Source organism: Scardinius erythrophthalmus (assembly GCF_964197995.2).
Source record: "Scardinius erythrophthalmus genome assembly, chromosome: 16".
In the NCBI taxonomy this organism is placed as follows: domain Eukaryota; kingdom Metazoa; phylum Chordata; class Actinopteri; order Cypriniformes; family Leuciscidae; genus Scardinius; species Scardinius erythrophthalmus.
This window is the reverse complement of record NC_138236.1, coordinates 29007417-29025345: the sequence shown is the minus strand read 5'-3', so window position 1 is coordinate 29025345 and position 17929 is coordinate 29007417. Positions and strand designations below refer to the sequence as shown.

Here is a 17929-nt window from a genome sequence, read left to right as displayed (position 1 = left end):
GTGTGACGTAGCCTACTTGACTGACAGCTCGCCTACAGTATAAACAATTAAATGGTAAACGTTTTTTAGTTAGCCTATTGAATCCTCTTTTTAAAAATATATGTTTTTTGTTTTGATATTATCGTTAAATCACTGAGCAAACTCGGAGCACTTCACCGGCGGTTACTCTCTCCTCGCGTGACATCCTGAGCTCGCGCAGCATCCTGAACGTTCTATAGCCTAACCGTTATATCGCACTTTGTAAAGAAACTGGGCTGGCGGATATTGCGTTTTGTGAAAAAATGAATTTTGTAGTAGGCTTAAAATGTACATTTTTAAATCGTATTAATGGCAGCAATTCACACATAGATTAAGGTACATCTGAACAGTGATTTCCAATAATAAAATCCAAATGTCAAAAAATGGCGTTTATCGCGTTTTGCAACCAAACTCTTCATATACAGTTTTATTCTGGTTTACTGTGTTCACAGAAGCACTGCGGGTGCTTGATGTGACGGTGTGTGAATCCTCATGTTCTGTTGTTTATGCTGCTATTTGCACATGTAAGTCTACATGTTTGAGGTATTTGAATCGGTCACAGACTATTATCTATTCTAATTCCATTTAATTCTAATCTAACCTTCAAATCATGTCAGTTAACTGATCTGACTGGTTAACAAGCACCAGCTGTCAGTCAGAAAACAAAATGTTAAATGAACATCCCTACTTCATATATTTCAACTGAACCAACTAAAAATGTTCAGTGCAGCAAGTCTACATAACATTTTGAGATTGACCTCCAAAATTTTTACAGTGTGTTTGTGATGGCAAGAAATGTACAAAGCAGACAAACACGTATCGTTCTTTACCATCCAACTGGGGACGCGAAGTTCATTTTTATTAATAAAATCATTATTCACTGTTTAAAGTATGCTTTACACTATACTAAAATAAGTCACCTGAAATTGTTACCTTAAAGAGCTATTTCTGTTTGATTAATCCCATAAACCCTAAAGGGACTGCATAACCAAGCATAGAAAGTATCTATGAAGAGAGAAAATAAGCTTTAAATAAGAGAAATAATATTATGAATGATAAAAGGCATAATATATAATATACTATATATATATATATATATATATATATATATATATATATATATATATATATATATAGTTACATAATGAAGACAGACTTCACTGCCAGTTCACTTCACTGTTCACACACACACACACACACACACAGCTCCATTGCAGGCTATTGTGAGTCCCCACTTGTATAGGTAGAGATCGTTCAGAACGTCCCCACTTGGTCAGTGTAGAGTGATATCGGTCTGTTAGTAATATAGACATGTATGTGTGTGTGTGTGCAATGGCACATAACAATGGCAAGTAAATTGTTAGGGACTGCATAACCAAGCTTAGAAAGTATCTCTGAAGAGAGAGCGTTAAATAAGAAAAATAATATTATGAATGATAAGAGGATATTCTCGCCTCTGATTTTGAACTGTTGCTGCCGGTGTCATGATTTTGGGTTTGTTCTTGTCATGTTTTTGTGTCATGTCATGTTTCCATGTCTGTCATGGGATTCCCTGTTTTTCATGTGATCCTGCCATGTGTCTTGTCATTGGTTAATTGTGTGATCACTGTTCACAGGTGTCCCTTGCCTTGTCATTAGTCTTTGTATTTAGCCCTCATGTTTTCCATGTGTCTTTGTAAAGTATTGTTTCCTGTAGACCACTGTTTGTAAGTCTTTGTTCATGTTCTGGTTTTTTATTTTTTATTTTTTCATGCCACACCATGTTTTAGTTTTATCTTTGCTTTTGTTTGTAATAAACTGGACTTGGGTTCTCATTTACACTTGCCTTCAGTGGATCCTTATTACAGCCGGGCCGTCTGTATTTTTTACCCAGTTGTAGATTTAAATGGTCTTTCCTCAAGCAATTAAGTTTTTGATAACTGATAATGTTCGTCATTCTTTAAAAAAAAAAAAAATTATTGTATATGTTTAACTATGCATATTGTGATCTCTGATGCCTGTGTGAACATATATTATATATATGTTATTATGTGTTATTATATGTATATGAACATAAAGACATACAAAATAAAGACAGACTTAACTGTTCACACACACACAAACACACACACACACAGCTCCATTGCAGGCTATTGTGAGTCCCCACTTGTATAGGTAGAGATCGTTCAGAAAGTCCCCACTTGTATAGGTAGACATCGTTCAGAAAGTCCCCACTTGTATAGGTAGACATCGTTCAGAGTTGAGATTCCATCTTGGCATGTTTAAAAATTTTTTTTTTTGCATATTTGAAGTTATATTATAAAAAAAGACCTTACAAGAAAATTGTGTATTTCATTATTGTTTCTTCAAAATGACCAGATGCAGCAAGTCAACTTAAAAGTTTTGAATTTGATCTTCAAGAAAGGTCCACTGTTGGATGGTAACGAGCGACATACAGTATGTTTGGTTGTATTTAAATTGAGCAATATTTCAAACACTGACTATCTCTGTACATCAACATCCTAGAAACAAAGGAAACAAAAAAAAGGACATGTCTACTGAATTTATTACAGTAGAAATTATGTTTTAATTAATGTGCAGCCAATACTATCAGTTGCAATATCTTAATAATATAATAATAATTACATTATAATTATAACATTGAGTTGCAGATCCCCTCTTGGCAAAAAAATAAATAAAAAAATGCATATTTGAAGTTATGTTATGAAAAATATAATATATATGGTAAACCTTTATAATAACTGCATCCTATTAATCATTAGTTAAGCATTAGTAAACAGTTAAATCATAATTCATAAAGCAGACATTAATAAGCATTTTATACATACAGCTTTAAATGCTGTATTACTGATTTAGAAGCATATCTATAATGTGTTTAATAATTGTATTTTCATACTTTATTAATTATCAATTTATCATTTCTAAATGAAGTATAGCATTATTTACAAACCAGTTATTTAGGTGTTGTCAGTGATTCATAAGATCACTTAGAAAGTGTAAGTAAATGTTGTAGATTCAGGTAGTTATAAAGCATTTAGTAGTGGTCAGTTAACTATTTTGTGAGCTCATCTGAAGTGAGGACTAGTTGTGCTTTGTAAATCATTTATAAAGGAGATTTAAAGACTCAGTTTTCTTCTAAACAGAAAAAGGTAACAAACACACACACAGTGATACAGAACATAGAAATATTAACAGCCTTTAAATCTCCTTTATAAATGTTTTACAAGGCATAACTAGTCCTCACTTTAGATGAGCTCACAAAAATAGTGAACTGACCACTACGAAATACTTTATAACTACCTGCATTACAGTAGAAATACATGTTAATAAAGCATTTAACACACTGAGTAACTATTACTATATGTCTGAATAATAAATATCTATGAATGTACATTTAAATTGTTTAATCATTTACTCACACTTTCTAAGTGATCTTATGAACCACTGACAACTCCTAAATAACTGCTTTGTAAATGATACTATACTTTATTTAGAAATGATAAATTGATCATTAATAAAGTATGAAAATACAATTATCAAACACATTATAGATATGCTTTTAAAACAAGAATAAAGCATTTATATCTGTATTTATATACTGCTTATTAATGTCTATTCATTTATAAAACTTTAGAAAATGATTAACTGTTTACTAATTCTTAACTAATGATTAATAGCGTGGAGTTATTATAAAGTGTTACTGAAAGCTCCAGTTAAACAGCAGCTCTACAGTCTCAGAGCCTCTAGGACAGCAGCCATTCAAACAATAGAGAAGTGTGAACGACGTGTGTTAATGGGCCACTGCAGTTCCTGCTCCAGCCTACAGGAGCGCTGCTGAGTATGGACTTAAACACACACACACATGTAGGTCCCCACTTGGTCAAAAATGAAAAAAATTCACCAGAGCGTGTTTTAGCTGATTTTAACATGTTTTAAAGCATGACCAACAGGGGACTTGAAAAAAGTCCCCACTTGGCTCGACGGTCCCCTGTTGGTGAGTGTGTAACGGCACCAAGGTCCCCACTTAGATAGGTAGACAAGTACACACACACACACACACACACACACACTCTCACACTCACACTCACACACTCAAAGTCACAAGTTTTCCCAAAAAGGGGACACATTTAGCCAAAGAACATATGATTGTTGTTCCTGCAAGAAAAACAAATGTTAGTTATGATTAATTAAAAAAATCCATCACAGATGCCATGGTGCAGGCAGGCCGAGGCGGAAATTGTGGGACTGGCCCCTGAGCTGCCATTACGGCTTTCCACACTCCTCTGGGTGATGGCCCTTTGGGAAGACATCAGCTGGTCGTACGTTTCCTTCGTGGGGCTTGGAGGATGAGACCTGCGACTTGGACCAGAGTTCCCATATGGGACCTGGCAGTGGTTCTTGAAGGGCTGGTTGAGGACCCTTTCAAACCTCCGGAGTCGGCTGAGGTCAAGAACCTTTCTCTCAAGGTAGCTTTTTTTTAGCTTAAAAAATACTTTTCTGAGGAGAGTAGGAGATCTTCAGACCCTTTCTATATCTAATGGGTGCCTGGAGTTTGCTTTGTATCTGTTACACTCAGCCCCTAAACCTCACTCCCATCTGGGTCATGGCACCAATGAAACCCTCCACCCGGGTCCTACTCGCCCCGCTCTGTGCGAACCCGGGTCTCCGGCGTGAGAGTCAGGCACTCTAACAAGGAGGCTAAAGACTGCAGATAAAGACTGGATAAAGAACACGACACACAGGTCTCCTGGACATCCTGTAGAATTCAACAGATCGCGACTTTGAAACTCAGGAAGTGTTTCCAGAAACGTGTGCTATATGCATCAGACGTTCAGCCAACAGTCCGTGGGCGTGACGTCTGAGGTTGAGACTAATCCAAAAGAGACCACAATGATGTAGTGCTACAATACCAAATTTCAGTACATACAGTACACCAGTGTAGCAATACTGGAGAAAACGTGCAATAAGTATATAGTAAATAAATAAGTATATGTAATAAGTATAAGTAATGATTATTATTTATAACCTACATTTGATATACTTATCATTTATTTTGTGCTGCTGCTTATAATTATACATTATATTTGTTGTTATAACCACTGTGTATTGTAAATATTAACAGGGACACTGTGTAACCTATAGAGTAAACAAATTAACCAGCAAAGGTCCCTCAGTTTAAAGGTAGAATTTGTGGGGTTTTGAGTTGATAGGCAGTCTCTAGTTTATCTGATAAACTATTGTCTAGTGGCTGTCATGCAAGTGCAGTTGGAAGGCACATTTAAAGGTCTGTTTGTAACACTGCAATCTCTCCGCAGGATATCGAGGATCACATCGTCTTTGTAATCACTGTCCCCACTGCGCTGGCTATTTTCCTCACTATCTTTGTTCTGGTCTGCATCGAGTCCGTCTTCAAGAAGCTGCTCCATGTTTTCTCCTTGGTGATCTGGGCCTGCCTGGTTGCCATGGGTTACCTCTTTATGTTTTTTGGAGGAATCATCTGTCCCTGGGATCAGGTAAGACAACTGCATTATCAGCACCCTAAGGTTGTTTTCATTCATGGGCATTTTACCTGATATAGCTCAGATGGTGTATTCTTGAGAACCAGTGGGAAAAGGTAACACGAGATTGACTTGAGGGAGAAACAGCACAATTCTTTAGTAAAAAAAGGAAGGTGTATGTGTACTGGTGTATAGGACAGGCCCAAGTGAGCAAAAGAAATTCTGGTTAAGAGTCACCTTTACTATAGGCAATTCAGACTTTGTCAAGTCAACTGCTTTCCTGTGATGCATATAAATTTTTTTAGGACAGAGTTCCGTTCTCGAATTTTGTGAGAAGTCCAGAGAATTCTCAATCAAAATTAAAGAAATCCAGAAAGATAAAAAGAAAATATTTCAGTGGAGAACAGAAAAAAAGTTCTTTAATTATTTACATTACTTTTTTGGGGCTAAATTTATACTATTTCAGCAATTCTGTTTAATCCCTAATACCAACTCACATGCATATGTGCAGCTTATTTTGTGAAAACCCTGAAACTCTTTTGAACAGTCATATTGGCAAGTCAGTGGCAAGAAATGCTTAGTCAAAATCTTTTATTTATTTACTTACTTTATTTTCTGAATCTATTCTACTGTGTCATATCAGTTCTGTTTTTACTTTTCAAAGCAATTATAACCCATTTGATTTTTCTTATCTTCTCTGAATTATGACCATGTCAAACATGTCCAAATGCATGACAGAATTGAACTGTTAAAATGTTAAATGTGTAAATGTTTTACTTGACACACACATCTTACATACTTCTAATATGAAATGTGAATTATCCAACTTTTTCCTCCCTTTTTAATGATGAATAAATAAAGTTTATGTGTGTTACTCCCATGGCAGCTGAGCATGTTTGACCTGCATGTCCAGTGAGGATAATTGTGTTCAACATTAATCAAAAAGCTGCAAATGTGTTACTAGACCTGGGAATTCAGACAGTAATCATAAGTCTACCCTAGCTATTCTGAACTTTCCTATTAAGGATGAACAATTCAATGAAATAAACAGTAGCCAGTTTGTCAAGTAAAATAATAAAAAAAAGTCATTAAATGGAGAATATAAGCAGCTAATAACTTGCTGTATTAAAATAAAACCCAGTGTTTGTCACTGACATATTGTATCTCTGGAGTGGGCGGCATATGGTGAAAGACAAACAAGGCTGATGTCAGACGTGTAGGGAAGGATGACTTCCTGTGTTAGTCAATATCTCTGCTTGGTTCCAGATTAAGGGCTGATAGGGCAATTCTCAATACATAGAGCCCATGCTAATTCACTACACAACAATTGCACCACATAAAATATTTCAGGAAAAGTGTGTAATATTCACTAACCACTTGCAATTCAGTTTAACTAGCTACTGAATACACTGACATAGTGCTGTGCCATGAGTATTGACATTTCTTAATACAACTTAGGTTTGTTATAGAATCCTGATTAAGCCTTAAGGCCTGTTCACACCAGTGATGCAAATTAAAGTTTTAATAATTGTTGTTCTAATTCTGTGAGAATAAAGTCAACACCACAATTATAATGAAAACTAGGTGGTAAAGTTCGTAGACAAACTTTAAGTTGGCTTGAAAAAGCCTAGCCAGAAAGTTTTAAACTGTTCTAGCATGGTTTAACATGATTTACCATGTTTCTAGTAAAGAAATATTAGAAAGAAAGAAAGAAAGAAAGAAAGAAAGAAAGAAAGAAAGAAAGAAAGAAAGAAAGAAAGAAAGAAAGATTAGTTAGTTAGAAATAAAGATTAGCTAGAAAGAAAGATAAGTTTGAAAAAAGAAAGATTAATTAGAAAGAAAGATTAGTTAGAAAGAAAGATTCGTTTGAAAAAAGAAAGAGAAAGAAAGAGAAGTTAAAAAGAAAGAAAGAAAGAAAAGTAAAAAAGAAAGAAAGAAAGAAAGAGAAAGAAAGAAAGAAGTTAAAAAGAAAGAAAGAAAAGTAAAAAAGAAAGAATAGTTAGAAAGGAAGAAAAGTAAAAAAGAAAGAAAGATCAGTTTGAAAGAAAGAAAGATTAGAAAGACAGAAAGATTAGTTTGAAAAAAATAAATAAAGACAGAACAATTAGTTAGAAATAAAGAAAGATTAGTTTGAAAAAAAAGAAAGATAAAAAAGAAAGAAAGAAAGAAAGAAAAGTAAAAAGATGGATTAGTTAGAAAGAAAGAGATTAGTTAGAAATAAAGAAAGATAGATTAGTTAGAAGGAAAGAAAGATAGATAGATTAGTTAGAAGGAAAGAAAGATACATTAGTTAGAAAGAAAGATAGATTAGTAAGAAAGAAAGATAGATTAGTTAGAAAGAATAAAAAGAAAGATGGATTAGTTAAAGAAAGATAGATAGATTAGATAGAAGGAAAGAAAGATAGATTAGTTAGAAAGAAAGAAAGATAAATTAGTTAGAAAGAAAGAAAGATAGATTAGTTAGAAAAAAAGAAAGATCAGTTTGAAAAAGAAAGAAAGATTAGTTAGAAATAGAGAAAGATAGATTAGAAAGAAAGAAAGATCAGTTTGAAAGAAAGACAGAAAGAAAGAAATGTTAAGAAAAAAGAAAGAATTGTAAGAAAGAAAGAATAGTTAGAAAGAAAGAAAGAAAGAAAAGTAAAAAAGAAAGAATAGTTAGAAAGGAAGAAAAGTAAAAAGAAAGAAAGAAAGAAAGAAAGAAAGAAAGAAAGAAAGAAAGAAAGAAAGAAAGAAAGAAAGAAAGAAAGAAAGAAAGAAAGAAAGAAAGAAAGAAAGAAAGAAAAAGAAATGTTATAGGAAAAAAAGAAAAAAATGTTAGGAAAAAAGAAAGAAATTTTAGGAAAAAAGAAAGAATAGTAAGAAAGAAAGACAGAAGAGTTAGAAAGAAAGAAAGATGGATTAGTTAGAAAGAAAGATAGATTAGTTAGAAAGAAAGAACGAAAGATAGATTAGTTAGAAAGAAAGATTAGTTAAAAAGAAAGAAAGCTTAGTTAGGAAGAAAGATAGATTGGTTAGAAAGGAAGAAAGTAAGAAAGCTTAGTTAGAAAGATTAGTTAGAAAGAAAGATTGATTAGTAAGAAAGAAAGAAATAAAGATTAAAAAGAAAGAAAGATTAGTTAGAAATAAAAAATAGTTTGAAAGAAAGATAGATTAGGTAGAAAGAGATAGATAGATAGATAGATAAAAATAGTTTGTAGATGCGAACGTTAAAGGGAATGTTCTATCCTGCAAACATTTTGGGAACGTTACTTTTGAATGTTCTCTGAACATTCTGAAATAAGTAGTGACATTTTTAGAAATGTTAAAATGTTTTGAGAACATTATTAAAGGCCAGATAATTTTGAAAGAATGCTATATTAATGCTACTGGAAGACTGAATTTGAAAAAATTTAGAGAATCTGGCCAGTCAGAATTCATTTGGCATTAACAAGCTGAAGCATTTAAAGCAGCAGGCATTATAGCAGAGCACACTTACAATAAACAGGACTGTATCTCCAGTTGGTGTGGACACTAATATAGTTATCTTAATAGTTATTGGTGTTCTTTACACGTTGTCCTAGCCAGGCATGACAAAGCCACATGCAGTAAAAGGTAACTCTTTGCTGCGTTCACAGAACAGCACAGAGCAGTGGTGAAATCACAGTGGATTAGTCTCTGAGCTAGTGGCTTCTAGTTGGTCTTACTCACGCCCGTTTCACACATACTCCGTGTGCAGTGCGTGTGCGGTTCGTGTTGCAGTGCGTATGCGGTGCAGGAGCAGCACGCGCAATAGTGCTTTCACATATGCTGCGTTTGCAGTGCGGAACTGATCCGCGGCTGTAGCCACAAACACATAGACCTACTCATTATTTTTATTTCAAATCCAGAAGTTATCAGCAACTTTTATTTAAAAAAGTTTTAGGATTCTCTTTGTACACATCCTCCCTTGTCTGTCTTGCGTCGCTCTATCTTTTTGAGCTGACTAATATAAACGCCAACGAGGAGGAGAAAGAAGCGTCAACAGATCAAAGAATTGTCTTTAGAATTGTATTTTTGTTTTCTTTGTTAGGCTAGTTGATGTCCGTGCTGTTATATTTCGTTCACTGGATGGAATGTTCGTTATTTTTGTGAGTCTTTGTGACGTCTGTTGTGAGTGAGTAAATAAATAATTGCACTGATTCCGCCGTTTACTTGTTCTTGTTTAGGATCTCTTCTCTCAGAGTTGATATTTTTATGAGAGGTCGTAACACAACGTATTATTCAATACATTACTTCTAGATTATATATTAAGTTGCTCAAGCAGTGGTAAAATATTGAACCATGTAGCTACTTACATTAAAATTGCATACATTTTAAATTAAAACTTAATTTACAAAAACAGCAGATATACCTTTTCTATTTAAATCGTTATACAAAGTCTTACATGTCACAACTAACTTGTTTTTCCACCTCCACGAATGAGACGAGTGTCGTTATGTTGCCTTGTTGAAGTAAATTGTAGTTTTCCTTGCTTTACCTCGTCTTAAAATAAAAAGATGACTGTGAAAAATTGTACTATTTAATTAAATGCATTCATGGTAAGATTACTAGCCTACATTGTATTTAATTAAATGCATTTATGGTGAAATTATTACATTTTCATGTCAATCTGTGTGCATTTTAAACACGAACCATGCGTTGTCACTTTAATTCAGCGTTTGCAGCACAGCAAAAAATAGACTCGGTACGGAAATGATCGCTGCACTGCTGTATACGCACCGCAACTGGAACGGATCGACGGACTGCATCCGTGTGCAGTGTGAAAGCTCTAACCTGTTAACATGGGTGCAGAAAAAAATACGCACCGCACACGCACTGCAAACGGAGTATGTGTGAAACGGGCGTCAGCCATGGTGTCCAACTGTATCAGTCTGCAGATGGCTCTCTGTTCTCCCATTGGTTGTTGGCTCATCGCTTTTATGAGGGAGCCCTGCACTTGCTGAAATCTCATTGAACGAAGTATCACTCCTCAAATATATAGTAACCTATCAAATTGATTGTGTAATTTTAGATATTATAGAAATCCCTCAAGTTTCACAAGGCAGACTATAGTTATTATCCTGTCTAAGCATTTAACTGCTGCATTGCAAGACCCAGAGAGCTTGCAAACAGAGAAACTGTTCCTACTGGCTGTGTTCATGAAGTCATGGAGAACAGCATTATACCTGGGCATATATCACAAAACGCAGTGCAGACAAGCACGCTTTCAGCATTTTAAAGAGTTGAAGCAGGTACAAGAGGTGGAGTGACACTGTATAGTCCTAGTAAAATATGCCATATCACTGTGGTATGCTGGTTCCTGCACAACCTACAGCTTTCAGGAACAACCTGCAAGATTGGGAATTGTTTTATGTATATAGTGCCTTTCTAAAACCCAAGGTCACTTTAGAACAAAGAAATCAAAAACCTAGAACATAGAGACAGGGTGAAGATATATGATACCCACACATAAAATGTGAATACTGAAAATACTGACAACAGTAAGACAAAGAGTAATAAAACATGATGTGAAAGGCAATTTATTGCATATTGTTAGCTTATCTTTCCATTAGCTTTTTGTTGGTAAACATAAATTGACCATATTCTCTACCTTCCTTAGTGTGTATTATTAAAGAAATTTAATCAAATTGCTAATGTCAGATGCAAGGTTGTGGAATTATTCTGAATGTTCCAATCCAATCTGACTTCTGACCTGTAATGCTGCCTGAATCATAATCATACACTGTTCGCTCGTCGACCAGAGGAGAACTGGCCCCCGACTGAGCCTGGTTTCTCCTAAGGTTTTTTTTTTCTTCTCCATTCTGTCACCTGATGGAGTTTTGGTTCCTTGCCACTGTCGCCTTTGGCTTTTGGCTTGCTTAGTTGGGGACACTAAATATTCAACAATATTATTGCTCTGCCTGCATTGACACCAGAACTGAACTGAGCTGGATGATGACATCACTGTTTTCTCCAGAGCGGCTATATATATTAATGAACTAAATTAATCACTTTTTTACAACAAAAATTAACCATCGCTGAACTTACTTAAGCTGGACTATGACGCTATTTTCTTCTAGATCAGCTGTACAGCTGAAACAAACTTTGTTGCATTATTTTCCTGTTATCACTGTAAAGCTGCTTTGAAATAATCTGTATTGTAAAAAGCACTATATAAATAAAGGTGACTTGGCTTGGCTTTAATTATCCAGGGTTGTTTAAGACAAAACACACTATAACTATCCTCACCATGTGTGCATTTTCATGTCTCTGATTTTATCTAGTGAAGAATGTCAGTGTGCTTGATTATGTGTTGACTGAGAAACACTTTTGTTATTATACAAGCTATTTTCAAAATGTAAAGTGAAGTGTCTCATTTTTGTTAACCAACTCCAAATGGAATTGGAAAAATAGCGATTTTTTTTTTTTTTCAAATAGGTTTCCCAAGCACTCCCCCCATCTGCTATTGTTCAGTCCCCCTTCCCTAAACTAATGGATTTGGCTGAGCCAATGTTGCGGTAACTCGTTTGTGGCTACGCACATCTTGGCAATATAAAACAAATACATCCAACTATGGGTTTTTGCAGACCTCTGTGTTTAATTCCCTGTACATGAAGATGAGAGTGATGGGGTTACAACTTTTTTATCTCACACAGCTCTGAGGTTACTCAGATGTCAAAGGTGTGTTTAGCGCTTCAGTGGGCAGCTCTCTTAAATACTTAACTTCTTCTCAGCCACATACGGCTGCAATTGCTCTGTTGCCCCCTGAACTCTTCCAACATCAAAAGTTCTGCTCTCTGGGACAGTCTGCAGCAGCACAGTGAACTGTAAAATCTATGAACACACATTTTCTGCAATCTCTTGGCACAACAGCCAACTGCCCATGCCAGCTGCTGCTGGAATGCTGTATGCACCTCAGGGATAGTAGAAAGCAGTGGAAACCAGACAATGTTTCTGCACATAATGGCTCCTCCCAGGTGTCAGGTCACAGCTGTGCACAAATTTTTGATAATTATATGGAGCTTATAATATGACAAAATGATTTGAATTTGAATTGTGTAAATTTGAATTATTGACAAGTGTAATCTTACTAAATTGAATATTGTGTGGAACTACTGCAGTGCAGACTTTTCTGAGATCTTCTACTCTTCCCTGTGGATGGCCTGTGACCTACTTTCTGTATGATCTGAATTTTCCGCATTTTGAATTTTAGAAATTCTTCTTCATCTTGACAACTTGAATCTGTATTTTTTTTAAACGGTATATTTGCAGTCTAAGAATTCTGAACAAAAAAACAACAACAAAAAAAACAGCTGTTTGAAAATACATGTCTATAAAATTCAGCCAATATTCGTTGGAAGAAATCAAATTCAGAACTATTTAAAACTCCACACAATATTCAATTGTGTTAGATTACACTTGTCAAAAATTAAAAGTTACACAATTCAAATTAAAATAATTTTGTCATATTATAAGCTCCATATAATTACACCTGAAATTACATTTGAAATGCCAAGTGGAATCATGGACCTATCTGAGCGTTTTCATTTTTCTAAGCTCCCTTCATCTTAAGTCAGATACGGAGAAGACAGGTCACTGAAAGGACTCTTCTCTTGCTCAATTAAAATAACTGCCAGTAATGTTTGGTAACCATGGTGTTAATGTTGCAGAGGGCATTTCATTTCCCTGAGAAACGAGATGACAAACCAAAAGGCAGGTAATTAATTAGGTTCTTTTGTAAGGAGGTGACAGTGAAAAACAATGAATCGAACAACGATTAAAAGGTTGCTTCTGAATCTACATTCTATTTAATTTAGATTACAAAGGTCATTAAGATGCTTGATGCTCTCCTATCTCTGCTATTTGAAAACAGACCATTGTTGTTAGACTGTGATCCCGTCGAAGCTACTGTAGGATGCATAGTAATTTCCCTGTGACATTACTTAAAGACCCATGAAATGCATTGATGAGCACAGGTTTCTTTCATGTAATTACGTATTTTCTATCGGAACAGGAAGTTGCAACTTCAAAGGCTTTTTAGAATAGCCTATATTCTTTGATTAAACAAAAAAAATTGGGTAACACTTTACAATAAGGTTCATTAGTTAACATTAGTTAATGTATTAACTAACATGAACTAACAATGAGCAATACATTTATTACAGTATTTATTAATCTTTGTTAATGTTGATAAAAATGATAAAAATACAGCTGTTCATTGTTTGTTCATGTTAGTTCAGTGCATTAACTAATGTTAACAATTACAACCTTTGATTTTAATAACGTATTAGTAAATGTTGAAATTAATATTAACTAAGATTAATAAATGCTAATGTTAAGTAATGAACCTTATTGTAAAGTGTTTCCAAAATTGGGATATCTGCCACGTGTCAGTGCTTGTTTGGACTTTCAGTTTGCATTTTGATTGGTTCCTGTTTTCCTTTGTTCTTTTCCCGCCACTCCTTCGTTTCTATGGTTCTGTTCAGTTGTATCACCTGTTTAGTCAATCATCGTTATCTGTATCACCTGTGTTCTGTTTATCAGTGTCATCTGTGTTTGTATTTAAGTTCCGTCTGTTCATTCAGTCATTAACCGTTTCTCAATATGCGTTCTTGTCTGTACTTGTGTTCTTGTGGACTTGTGAAATGTCATCAGTCGCTGCCCAAGTACTGTTCCAATTCAAAGCTCACATCTAGCCAAGTCCAGTTCAAATCCCCGGATGTGTTCTTGATCCGCCCCTTTTACCGAGGATGCATCGAGAGGTGACATGTGCGGACTTGAGACAGACAGGTATCCCAGAATGCATCTCACACCAACCAGCAAGTGTCAATAGCAGATTAGAAAACCTGCGTAATTTAAAAATGCTACTGTTATTGTGTCATGAAGGCTGTCTCCCTGAAAGTGTATGTTGCCGCCATTGCTGCACATCACGATGCAGTTGATGGTAAGTCTCTGGGAAAGCACGACCTGATCATCAGGTTCCTGAGGGGAGCGACGAGACTGAATCCTCCTCGTCCTCCCCTCGTACCCTCTTGGGACCTCTCAGTGGTTCTAACTGCCCTGCAGAGTGCTCCCTTTGAGCCTCTGCAATCAGTGGAGCTTAAGTTCCTGTCAATGAAGACAGCGCTCCTGGTTGCATTGGCCTCCATCAAGAGGGTAGGGGACCTGCAGGCATTTTCGGTTGACGAAGCGTGCCTGGAATTCGGGCCGGCTAACTCTCCCGTGATCCTGAGACCCCGGCCTGGATATGTGCCCAAGGTTCCCACCACACCCTTTTGAGACCAGGTGGTGAACCTGCAAGCGCTGCCCTTAGAGGAGGCAGACCCAGCCTTGGCACTGCTCTGTCCAGTATGCGCCCTCCGTGCTTACGTAGACAGAACGCAGTGTTTCAGGACCACAGACCAGCTCTTTGTCTGTTATGGTGGGAAGTTGAAGGGAAAGGCTCTCTCCAAGCAAAGGTTGTCTCACTGGATAGTGGACGCCATTGCTTTGGCATACCAGCAGCAAGGTTGTCCATGCCCCCTTGGTGTGATGGCCCACTCCACCCGGAGTGTGGCATCCTCTTGGGCTCTAGCGCATGGCGCCTCGCTAACAGACATTTGTAGAGCTGCAGGCTGGGTGACACCTAACACATTCGCGAGATTCTATAATCTCCGAGTGGAGCCAGTTTCTTCTCATGTACTTGCTTCAACTAGCTGATACTAGATTCTGCTCAGGTGTCTTCGCTTGCTCGCCATTCCTCTCCACGGACGGGATATGTGCGATATTTTCCTCAGGTGAGCCTAATAAGCCCTTAGTCTCCTCCAGCACTGTCGACCTCAACGCCAGAGTTATGCCTCCGGCAGCTTTCGCGCTTGGCTAGGTGCCTCCATGTGCATGGTTCCCCCTCTGGGTGACCCCCACATGTGTATTTCCACTGTAAGCCTCTCTGAGCATGTGTATTTCCCTCGGCAAGCCACCTTGCCACCCCTGGGGTTGAAATATTCCACCTGCGGCTGGACACCCCAGTGATTCTCCATATGCAGCCCCTCGGGGTCATATGTGTATTCCAAGTCCCCCCCTTCGGGCTGGGCATAATTGCATATTTCCACTGAGATATGCTTCCCAGTGTACCTTGGTATTCCTGTGTTAAGTATGACTCCTTTGTCCGTGCTAGTCTCACGACAGGGAGCTCAGACTTACGCAGGGCACTGGAAGACAGCCAAGGTGGCGTGATTAGACTGGGGACCCCATTCGTCGTCATTTGACGTAACTCGGAGTGACCAAGAAAGGGAACGTCTCGGTTACGTATGTAACCCTCGTTCCCTGAGTAGGGAACGGAGATGTTACGTCTCCCTGCCACTTCCGCTGGAACGCTGGAACGCTGGAGTTCAGTCTCGGCTCCTCAGCGAAGAAACATATCTACATGTTGCCAGCGTACTTCCTTATATACCCATGACGCGGGGTGGACTTACGCTATGCAAATTCCGCAGACCCATGGCATTTTCTTGCCATTGGCTCGTTTTGTATACTCGAAGGTGAGATGCTTTCTAAGCGAAACCCCATTCATTGTCATCTGACGTAACGTCTCCGTTCCCTACTCAGGGAACGAGGGTTACATACCTAACCGAGATGAAACTGATTAACAAGAAAACACATGGTGCACAAACACAGAAGGCAAAAAGTCCAAGATGGGTGTCACAGTGACAATTTGATTATTTAAATCTCCTGTTTAATAATAGGAAGATAGATGCGCTATAGTTGAAATGGTTTTGTGTCTTGCATTTTATCTCAGAATGATGTTTCATTTAAAAAATGTGGAAATTAGGAAAATAAGTTAATACAGCCTTTTATTTACATGAGGTAAACATAAAACTGTTTGGTTTATATGTTTAATGTATGTAATTGTATGTAATATTTTTAAATGGCAAATTACAGAGAAAGGCAACAGATATTATGGTGCTCTGCAGTGGTCAAAAAATATTTAAACAGTGAATTTTGAATTGGATTCTTCTTGCAAACTCAGAGATGTGGATTCAGACAGCAGTAAAATTACCACACAATCTTGGTGTTTGTCTAAAAAAACAGATGGTAATTCTGGGGGGGGGATTTTTATATGGATGGTGAGATAAAAACACTGACATTCTGGATTCGGACAGCAATAAAATCACAGACTAGCCCCTGTAAATGTTGAAAATACCTTACGACCCCATGGAACAATTACCGTCCGAATAGGGCTTAACATCATACACTCACTTTATCATTAACACCATGGTGAAGATTTTAATATGTTTTAGTATGAGATAATAATACGATTTTAATATATCTGTATCAATTATAATTTTTCTTTTGAAAAAAAAAAAAATCACCTATTAACATTTGTCTCAGCTGATCCTAGGTGGTTCTTTGCCACATACTGGAAAAGAGTAAAATGTCTGTTTTAACTCAAAGGTTGACTGATGGGTGAGTAGGTGGTCTTTCCCTGTTCTTTGGGTGCAAGAAGACAGATTATCATTTACACTAAATGTGATTTGGTCATGTGTTTCTGACTTCCTCTGTGTTTTGAGAGATCTGGTCACAAAATGCTTCAGACCACATTTACAGCTGTATTTGGCACTGAACACTTCGGATGAGCCGAGGCGAATGTTAATACCAAGTGTGATCAGGGTCCAAGAGTTAAACTTTTCACAGTCCTTGATTCACCAACCAACAAAGAGTCTCTAGTGTACCCCAGAGCTGAGCTGAGCTGCTGCTTTAAATGCAGAGAGGCTTTTGCGTCATCTGAGTCGTGCTGGCTGCAGGGAAAAGAAAAGAGTTACAGATTATCCTCCATCACAGTAAGGCTTGATACTCTGCCACAGTCTACACTTATTATTTTAAGAGTCTGCTGTATGTGTTCTCAATAAATTGCACAGGACAACTTCTCAAATAGCCTCTCAGATAATGTATTATGTGTACCACAGTATATGTATAAAAAGAACAACTATATTGTAGGTTTAGATTATAGAAATGGCATATAATATTATATCCAATGTTAAATGTGATCACATGCATTTATTCATTAAATGTAATATCCATTTATTCATTAAATTTGTTCCCAGTGTCTGATTGTCTGTTTCACTTTAGTCTGATACTGAGAGGGTCTACTGAGCTAAATAAGGAATAATCCAATCAGAAAAATTTGATTATGTAGTAGGGATGTGTATTATTCTTGAAGACCTAAAGCCAATGGTCTCTACCTTGTATCATTAGTACTTTCATACATCACTCAATCCATTCATTTGCAATTTTTTAATTAATTTAATCATTTCAGGAACAAACACATTTTCACATTTCATGCTATTTTAATTCAAGGCAGCGGATATGACAAGCCTCCTCCACATGTTCAATACCATGACTGTTTTACAGACAGATCTTATTGAGAGTCTGCCCCAGTC

The 17929-nt window shown here is 36.7% G+C and overlaps 1 protein-coding gene across 1 annotated transcript in view; it reads left to right on the top strand.

The window, feature by feature from the left end:
* adcy2a (adenylate cyclase 2a) overlaps window positions 1-17929 on the top strand; it is a 207921-nt gene that overhangs the window by 46439 nt on the left and 143553 nt on the right. The window contains exon 2 of the mRNA XM_081387821.1: window positions 5334-5531. Coding sequence (XP_081243947.1) covers window positions 5334-5531 — 198 coding nt within the window. The remainder of the gene's footprint in view (window positions 1-5333; window positions 5532-17929) is intronic.